The following is a 10,709-nucleotide window of genomic DNA, read 5'->3' on the forward strand; positions in this document are numbered from 1 at the left end:
CTCATTTTAGTGATTCGATAATTTTTTATCGATTTTCTAATCCTTGTGGTAGGACTCTACGTTAGGTACACAACCCTTACTTACCCTGAACACTTCACGGGAGGATGGGAGATACAAAAACAGACAACACATTTAAACCCAACAAGAAACGTTCATTTCGTGTTTCATTAGAAATGACCAATGTCGTCATAGATATAGGGAAAGTTCAATTCAATTCAATTTATTCATCAAAAGGTATACAACCAAAAAAAAAAAAATATTGAACAATCTTGCAGGAATATGCAGCCTAAGCAAGCTTGTATGCTGTCATACCCTGCAACCACAAGTGATGAACCATTCTCCCTATAACCATATAATGCATTGTAAAATTTCTCAAAGATCCCTAAAACTAAGAAAAAGCAACACAAAGATAAATGACTAAATGAACGACATGTATATCCAAAACAAAATTACTCCAATAGGGTAGCTTCGAATCTATCAGAATTCAGAATCACACAATTTCGGAGCTGGTATTTAAAAACTCTGCTTTTTACATTTAGCGATGATGCCCTAAGTTATTGGGGAAGGAGGTTATACAATTTGGGGCCATAATATGCCAGACTCCCCTGTAAGTGTTTTTTATGGAACCGAGGAACAACTAGATCCTTACGCAGAATCTGTCTGGTTTGAAACTCGTGGTGAACAAATTGTTTTTTCTTTTTGATCTGATATAACAATACTTCATAGATGTATAGCTGTTTCAAGCTCAATTGTCCAGATTCTATATAAAGTCTCTTAGTTCCAAACCTTCTACCAACTTTCAAGATTGTTTTAATTAGGGCCTTATTGACAACATCAAGACAACCCATGTTATTCCTGTTCACACCACCCCACACTATAATGCCGTATCTCAATATTGACAATACAAGTGCCTCATAAACACGAAAACATTTTTCCCTGGATAGAACACTCCTGGTGTTATAAAATATGTAGCACAATTTCTTGAGTCGCCCGACAAGATAGGCAGCGTGTTCACCCCATCTTAGATGCTGATCAACGAGGACCCCTAAATACTTAATTGATATAGTTTTCTCTATTGTCGGGCAACAACATCCCAATCGGTCGCACCCATCCCCATGCAAACTTATAAACCGAAAGTTAGGCTGATCAGACGCCGTAAGTGAAAACGCTATAAATCTTGTTTTACTGGTGTTCAAACTCAACAAGCAGTGGGACAGCTGATCATAAATGAACTTCAATCCCCCCACTGCACTCTGATAAGCTTCCTCCCATGTGTCCCCTTTGAAGGTTATAACAGAATCATCTGCATAGGCCAAAATATCTAGATTTGAAACACGAAGCAGCCAATTAATAAAAACAAGTTCCCTGTGGAATACAGTTCCCTGTGGAATACCAATATCAACCAGCAGTGGTTGACTCAATACATCTCCCATCTTGACGCACTGAAACCGGCCATCCAAATAACTCTTAAATAACGTTAATGCAACACCCCTGATACCAGCATTCTCCAATCTGTCAAAAAGCAAACGATGGTCCACCGTATCGAAGGCCTTTGTTAAGTCGAAAAAAACAGAGAGGACTTTCTTATTCTTATCCATATTATAAATGACCCCACCAATGAGTTCTTGTATGGCATCTATGGTTGATATGTTTTCCCTAAAACCAAATTGTTTGTCACTCAGCATATCAGTTTTTTCAAGAAACGAGGTCAATCTTTTTTTAAGACATTTTTCGAATATTTCCGCGAAATTATTTATAATCGAGATTGGGCGGTAATTCGTCATTTGAGATCTATTACCAGACTTGAAAACACATTTTACATGCGACTGTTTCCATTCAGATGGTACTATACCATTCGAAAAGCATAAATTAATTATATGTACGAGAGGCTTCGAAACAAACATGTGAATCCGCTTAATAAGGGATGAAGCAACACCATCTGGTCCAGGGCAGGCACCATTCTTCAGTGAGGAGATAGTGTTCACAATCTCATTCTCATCAACCGGTTCCAGAAATATAGAAAGAAAATATAGAAAGGAGGAAAAAAGCTGCGAGAAAACCTTCCCTTAGAACACCAACAATAACATACACTATACAGGTATCTTTTTGCGTCCAGTGGACGTATGTACATCAACGTACGTCTGATTGTACTTATTGTACAAATGAGATCCAGTCCTGCACATCCTACGAATGTTGAGAAATATAGGTACAATTATGGACGCTCGAAAATGATCCAGTTGTACAGAAAAGTACAATTTCTGGAAGCAAATATTAAAATACAAATCTGAATGTCCAAAAGATGTACCATCATGGATAATTCATGTTGATCCAAAAATGTACATCCAGAGTGAACGTACATTAACGTACAATTGCTGAATCAGCCATGCTAATTGTAGAAATAAGATCCGGTACTGTACATCCTTTCGTTTCTTTTTCATTGCTGTATTCCGTTACCGGGAATAAATCTACAAAAAGACAAAAAAAACGGTGCGAACATCCTCAGGATGTGGCCGCTCCATTTGAGTCGGGCCCTCGTTACTTGAGTCTCAATTGTTGTACAGCTCGCGCGTTGCAAGACTGCATGCGAAACTTTGTGAAACCATCTGATGTGCATTATTTGTTGTAGATGACGTTGTTGCGTTTGTTCAAGCTGTTTGATGTCGCCTGTAGGGCGTCCAGCTTTCGCTTCCGTAAAGAAGCTTTGGGAGGACCACTGCTCAGTAAACAGCTGTCTTGGTCTTCAGATTGAGGTCGTGATTTGGAAACACTCTGTCCTTTAGCTTCCAGAATGCCCGTGACGCCGAATTGATACGGTTGTGTATTTCCGTGTCTAGGTTAGCCCTAGTACCTATTTATGAAGCTTCCCAAGTATTTGAACTGCTCGACCTGTTCTAGAGATTCATTCTCCAGGCTGATATCTGTTTGAAGGCTTTCCGGCGGACTTACCAGGATTATGGTTTTGTCGATATTGAGTCTGAGGCCTAAAGCTTCGTATTTATGTTTATAGGTCTCCAACATTATCTGTAGATCCTCTGAGCTGCTAGCGATAAGTGCGCACTCGTCTGCATATTGAAGTTCCGTGATAAACTTTGTACGGGTTTTCGCTCTGAGGCGCTTCAGGCCTCCATCAAATCTTATTCCTACACCTCTTACAGGCATACTCATGTCAGCAATTATCGAGACAGCTATGGCGAAATATTGAACAGTAAAGGCGCTACCACGCAGCCTTGTTTTATTCCAGAGTTAGTTAAGAAATGGTCGGTTGTAGAGCCATTCTGCTGTGTTCTAGCGGTGTTGTTGTTATGAAGGCTACACACTGCTAAGAATTTTTCGGGTACTCCAAGGCGTCCCATGATTTTCCACAGCGCTTTCCGATTCACCGAAGGCCTTACTTAAATCGATATAGGCTGTATAGATCCTTGATTGTTGTTCACGGGTCTTCTCTTGCAGCAGTCGCAGTGTGAAAACAGACAAAAAGCCATAATCTTCGAGATAATTTTACCGGCCACACTAAGCAACGATATGCCCCTGTAATTGTTGCAATTTTTGTTCTGATAGAGGTTAATAATGATAACTAAAGCGTCTATGAAGTATTGTGGCACATCTCCTTGTTCCCAGATCTTGCGGAATAGTGTTAGGAGACTATTGACATCCTACGAATGTTGAGAAATGAATAATTATGGGTACTCAAAAATGATACATCCAGTTGTCGTACAGAAAAGTACAATTTCTGCAAGTAGATATTTAGATCCAGATCCGAACATCCAAAAGATGTACAATCATGGATAATTCACGTTGATCCAAAAATGTACGTTGAATGGACGTACACTAACGTACAAGTTCTGATAGTACAATTAAGATCCAAATTTGTATATCCAGAAGATAATAAGATAATAATAATAATAATAATAATAACTTTATTTACCCAACAGGAAAATTCCCAGTAACAGGGTAACAAATTACATAAACTCAAAGAAAAATACATGTGAATTCCCCATAAGCAAAACGAAATGAAATGGCAAGCACCTATATACAATAATTTATCCGAGAAAAAAAAGCACAAAACTATAATAGACCAATTTTAACTTTATTAGCACAATCACAAAGCCGATATACTGGTGCCCGCTGGAGAATGTTGGTCCGAGGCGTGGGCAGACTAAACATCGGAGAACCCCTGGCAGCCATTCTTGGGACGTGGATGTTTACCCGAGAGAGAAAAAATGGGCAGTCAATCTTTCCACTTAAAAGTTTTTGGGCGAATCTCGCACACTGCTGAACCTGACGTTCAATTAAGGTTGAAAGCCTCAGCTCCCTCGCTATGCTTGAAAGATCAGCACCACGCTCAGGATAAATGCCTGTCTTCCTATATTCGACATATTTCAGGAACTTCCTATGAATCCGCTCAATGGATGTAAGATGCGTGGCATAAATTGGGAACCAAATTATGTTAGCGTATTCCAACCTACTGAGAACAAGTGAGAAGTAAACACTTCTGAGAGCAGACAGATCGTCGAGCTCACGGAAGCTCCTGAACAGGAAACCCAAAGATCTACAAGCAGATGCACACAGATCTTCAACATGTGGAACAAAACTCAGCTCACTGTCAAACCAAACTCCCAGGTCACGAAAACGATCACCTACCGCAATAAGATCATTCCCAATGTGATAAGCAAAAGCTAGCGGGTGCGCCCTCCTGGTGAAAGTAACTTTAAAACACTTCTTCAAATTTAAAATAAGTCCATTCCGCAAGCACCAACCGCGAACCAACTCCAAACTTGACTGAAGAAGTAACTGGTCATTAATTCCAAATATTCTCATGAAAAGCTTCAGATCATCAGCATAGGCTAGAGCCCCACAATTGAGAGAGCATAAAAGGTCATCAATGAAAATCACAAACAACAATGGTCCGAGGTTAGATCCCTGAGGAACACCAAACTTGAGCTCATATTCAAAAGATCTGAATCCATTATAGAATACATAATTAGTTCTTCCACTTAAATAGGAATGAATCAACTTCACAAAATTAGGAGTAAAACCAAATGATGCTAGCTTTTTCAAAAGCAAATTATGGTCAACGGTATCGAAGGCACGTGAGAAATCTGTATAGATCACATCGACCTGACCTCCATCATCAAGGGACTCTGCTATGACTTGCGAAATTGTGGCTAGGTTAGTTCACAGATTACAGAGTGGGTTAGTTACAGTCGACCTCCCCCGGGCAAAACCATGCTGTGCTGATGATAAACGTTGTTTAATATGGTGGTAGATGCTTGAATACAGAACCTCTTCATATACTTTGGCAAAGTTCGACAAAATGGAAATAGGTCTATAATTTTCCACAGAAGACGAGTCACCCTTTTTGAACACCGGAATTACCCTAGCTCTCTTCCATCTCCTAGGGAAGGTAAAAGTATTAAGGCTAATGGAAAATAAACGGTGGAGGGGCACGGCCAGTGCAGAGCTACACTCCCTCAAGAACACAGAGGGAAGCTGATCGTCACCGGATGTCAATCGATCAGGAAACTTCTCCATTATGGACTTTATCTCATCCTCTGACACTGATGGGATGAAAACTGGTGGAAGGTTAGTTGAATCATCAGTATTATGAACCCCATGCGCATCCAGGCCATTAACCCCAGAAAAATGAGCTCCAAACAAATCAACAATTTCTCTGGGATCGTCATAAAGACGTTCATCAGAATGAAAAACTCCAGGTACTCTAGTGTAACCCTTTCTTCGAGCTAAATATTTCCAGAGTGAAGATGGATTTGATCTTATTTGGCTGTGCACTTCAGACAGATACTTGTTGTACTCCAAATCAATTTCAGACTTGACCAACGCTCTCAATCGTTTGAACTCAACGAAATATTTTTCTAGACCAGTATTACGCCACTTCACTCTGTAATAATTCTTTAGGCCAATGATATGCTTTAATTTTCCTGTGAACCAAACAGGGAAGCTAGGCTCTGCCAAAGAGTTAGTCTTTTTAGGAACAAGGTCATCCAGAATCTCAAAAAGTTTTCTGTAGAAGAAATCCAAAGCTTCATCGACATTATCGAATTCTGCTATAAAATCCCAATTAACGGAGTTGATTGCCGTAGACAAAGAAGAGTAATCAGCTCTTTTAAAGTTATAGAATGAATTATCCTTCCTCGGAAAATTCACCCGACGCCTGGAAGACTCCACAGTAAGGACCATACTCAAAGCAGGATGGTAGGGGTCCTCAGGAACAAAAGGCGAGTCAGAACGGATGACTGACACCTCAAAGTTCTTGCTCGCTAGAACCAAGTCTAGCAGCCTGAGATCCTCATTCCGAACTGAGCTGCACTGCCGCAGATCCAGGAGATCGTATAGATTCCGCAAAAGAATTGATTTGGGACCACAATTAGAATCAACAAAGTCAGGGCAATTGAAGTCACCAACAAGGAACATAGTTTCTCCAGGGAAACTCAACTCCAATGCAGTTGTAAAAGTTTCCAGATGAAAAGCAGTAATATCAGGCGGAATGTAAACTACACAGGCAATAAAAGGACAGGGCTCAGTAAAACGACACAAAACCACATCTATCAACGGGACACGATCGGTTAAAAATGCTCCATCTATAATACTGAAAGATGTACTCTCAGAAGCGGCCAGCAGGACTCCACCACCACGAGATCTATCAACCCTAACAAACTGTCTATCACATCTCACTACTTTATATCCTGGAGGAAACAATTCACCATCAAAAACCGAGTCACCAAGCCATGTCTCAGTTATACAGACTATATCATACGTATATTTACATGCTGATCTGAAAAATGGTGATAACTTAGTGTTGAGGCCTCTACAATTCTGATAAAAAATTGTAACCTCAATTGGTTTATGGGACAGATCAGCAGAAATAAACCGGTTGGGCATGCTTAGTTTTTCGAACTCGATTCCACCACAGATGGAATCCCGGAGATATAACTTATACGAAGATTTGATTCACCCACAGCCAAACGTTTATCCAACTCAGATTTAACAGATTTGTAAAGTGCAATCTGCTGTGGAGTCCTATCAGGAGCAACGTATATACTCTCAAACTTCGACTTTATCTTCTTGAACTTACGCAAAATGACAGGCACCGGATCAGGTGAAGAAAAACTAACCTTTATGGGACGAGAACGTGTTTCCCTGGTAGAATCAAATTTCCCAATTCTGAAAAGCTTAAAATTTTGCCCAGAAGCATCACACTCATTAAGGATTGACTGAACCAGTTCCGAATCATGCTGCAACTGGTCACGCCTGTCAGCACCTCTCTCAATACTCCCATGTATTATTAAGTTATGGGAGCGCTTGGTTCTTTCAAGCACCTCATTAATAATTTCTTCATTGGACTGAGGGGAGGGCGCAGATCTTACCTGCGTCGCGCCAACATCAATGGACCTAGATTGTTTGAGCTCACGTATCTCATCCCTCAGCTCGCCTATCAGTTGTAAAATTTTAGGAATTTGATGAAGACCCTGCTCACAATCAAGACAGAGGTATTTCACATGTCTTCTAACATTCGAGCGTAGATGTCCAATAAGGGACGTATATGGATGGTTGTTCAACATCCCTTATTCAAAGTACAATGGACATACATAAGATGTAGATTTATGAACATACAGTAAATTATTATTATTATTATTATTTACAAAAAACCAGAATGTCCAGAAATGTACATCCACTGGATTTCCATATAAGGTCCGTGGACGTTTGTCCACAAATATAGCGAATTTAATGAAAGTAAGGAAAACTCTTTAAATTTTGACTATGCATGAAAAATTTATTCTTTACTTCATGGTTAAGTAGGGGTTTCAAGGAAGAAAATGACAATGTGCTACGGTAAACTTGAAAATTGAAAATTTCGCTACCGAAATTTTTCTTCTGAAAATACGTCTTGTTCTAATTTTGAGTCATAAAATTGAAAAATGTATATTTGGTTTGAAAAATAAAAAGAGTGATTTCTATGCACTACTCCCCTAATTATTTCGATTCAATAACACAGAATTTCGAAACTGTCATAATTTTTTTGCGAAACTACTGATTTGTAACTGTAATAATTTTGACCTCTCAATGGAATCTTCTTCAAATGCATCTCGAGTTCTAGAGGATATAATGAATTTAGAACAAGATTTCAAATATAATCTTAATCTACTCAGAGTGCGAGATATGGAGATCGATAGGTGTAAAGTCGTTAATCAAGACCTTCAGGAAAAACTTAAACATGTACTGACCGAAATGAAGGAACTAAATAAAAAATACATTCAACTTCAGCATGAATTTCAAGTTTTGAAGGAAGAGAGAAGAAGAGATAAAGATGCATTTGAAACAAAACTCCAGATGGAACAAAATGAAAAGCGTCAAAACCTACAGCAATTCCAACAAATTTTCGGTAACAAATTTCGACAAAAAAACGATTTCCTCCAAATGTTGTCAGAGATGAAAATAGCGGAGCACAAGAATAAAGATTTGATAATGAACTATGAAAACCAAATTTCGGAACAGAGCCGAAATCTCAGCAATATTCAGAAGAAATACACAAATCTGGTTGAAGAAAATGTAACATTAAGCAATAAAATCAGAGATTTAAATGCACGTCATATTTCAGAGATCTGCATGTACAAAAATGAGTTGGAAAAAAGTTCTCATGAAATAGATATCCTTAAAAAAGAAATTATTTCGGTACAAAAAGACTACAAAGCATATCTCAATAGTCAGAATAAATTGGTCAAAGAAAATAATGAGTTACAAGTCGGAATGATTACCATTGATAAGAAATACAAGGAATGTATAGCGGAGAATATGAAGCTAAAAGAAGAACTGAAATTCATGAATATAAAACTAGAAACTCTGAAACAAAGTCACAATGCACTATCAACACAAAGTAAAATTTCTCAAGACGATAAAGAAAATGAGGGATACGAAGTACTCGTAAAACAGAATAAAATAATGAAAGAAATTATAAAGTCTTTAAGAAAAAATAAGGAACAAGAAGACGGAAGGAGAGAAGAAATATCGTATGATCATAATTTTTCGTGAATGCGATGCATGTAACAGTATATGTATAAGTAGAAATGAATATGTTGTTATGATGTTTATCAATAAACCTACAAGAAATATCAAATAGGTGCGACGCTTTCTGATCACACAAAAAGTACTTAGCACCCATGTTCGTGTATGGTATCTACTTATAAGGATATTCATCAAGTCAACCTTTTTTTGGTGTGAATGATATTTATCCTTAGAACATAGAATATCAGGAAGGAGCTTTTTCGAATAAACGTGACGGGAATTGTGCGACGGAAACGGCCATATTGGTCTTCCAAATTTTGATTTGGTAAGTGGCAGACTTGGAAGTCAAATGATTCTGTTATCTGTGGCCAAATAAACAAAGTGATGTTTAAACTTCATTTTGACAACAACACTCCATGGGCGTAGGTGATGTTGAGTCTTAGACCTTAATACCATTAAGTATATAGCCAAGTAGTGTTAGGCGGGGTGAATTTACGCTTTGATTATCAATTTGAACGAGCGTGAAAAAGCTTCTGACTTTACGTTAGTACTTTCCTAATTTTTTTGATAAATCAGAATCAACTGGCTATTGAAGTTAGTTTTTTGGAAACTTCATTGTCCTACGCCACTGTTGAAACGGAAATATATGTCGGCCATATTTCTCCTCTATTCCGGTCAAATTGAAATGAGCAATATGCTCCTTCCTGTTATTCTATATTCTAAGTATTTATCGCGTTAACTTTTTCTAGTATGAAGATGAGTTCTATGATCAAAATAAAAAATGTCCATGAACACTGTAACTTCTTAAAGAGAAGTTCTTCTTGATTTATAATTTCGCATCTTTCATAGATCTTTATAATTTGTAATCACAAATCTTCACCAGTTTGTGAATAGCATCAACCCCACGCCGGCAAACCTCATTGGTAAGCAAGCTAAGCCTGGTCGATGGAGACTCAAAGGCCAAATTTTGAACGTATAGAAGTGTTTTCCTCCTCTGGAAAGCAAAGAGTTAACTCCCTAATCTTTGCCGGAAAGCCAACTCTTAGTTTTTCAAGGACCGTAGAGACCGTTATCAGAGACGAATAGTTGGATCCACCATTTTAGCGAAGAGCTCAGCACAGATTACAGAGAATCTCTCTGTAATCTGTGTCCGAAAGTCGAACCCTAATACAGCTTCTGCATGTTGTACTCACATTGCAAATGACGAAACTGACCGTCAGCCGGTCAAGTATCGGTGGGTGCGGGTGTGGGAGGCAGCGGAACTTGGCAAAAAATGCAAAATTTCAAGTGATTATATCCCGCCTGAAATTTTCTATATGTAATATTGAAACATAATAGTGAAGTCAGCCGATCGGCGGAGGGTGGAAAATACGTCAGTCGAGCGAGTGAACTTGGGAATGAAATTTGAAAATCAAGTGATTTCATCCCGAATGAAAACATATCCATGTGATTTCTTACATATATGTAAATATAAAAATAAATGACCGTCAGCTGCGTGTCTAGCGGGGGCAAGGCCGTCAGTCAGAGCAATAATGTATGAGCGAGCATTTAGGCGGTGAACACATATGAGCGGCCGCGGCCACGATCACGATCACGATCGAGATGTGTCCCATGCAAATGTCATATTCCGCCATAGATTAATAAAACATGTATTCCGCACATAATATCACGATCTGTTCAGCGATATA

At 38.7% G+C, this 10,709-nt stretch overlaps 1 protein-coding gene across 1 annotated transcript; it reads right to left on the reverse strand.

The window, feature by feature from the left end:
* Nucleotides 1-5,175: 5,175 nt before the first annotated feature.
* LOC123306451 lies at nucleotides 5,176-7,580 on the reverse strand. Its single transcript, XM_044888462.1, has 3 exons — nucleotides 7,386-7,580; nucleotides 6,974-7,133; nucleotides 5,176-6,704 (listed from the first exon to the last, which is right to left on the reverse strand). Exons 1-3 carry the CDS (start codon nucleotides 7,578-7,580, stop codon nucleotides 5,176-5,178), a joined length of 1,884 nt encoding a protein of 627 aa, XP_044744397.1.
* Nucleotides 7,581-10,709: the final 3,129 nt, after the last annotated feature.

The sequence above is a fragment of the Coccinella septempunctata genome, chromosome 1, assembly GCF_907165205.1.
Source record: "Coccinella septempunctata chromosome 1, icCocSept1.1, whole genome shotgun sequence".
Lineage (NCBI taxonomy): Eukaryota > Metazoa > Arthropoda > Insecta > Coleoptera > Coccinellidae > Coccinella > Coccinella septempunctata.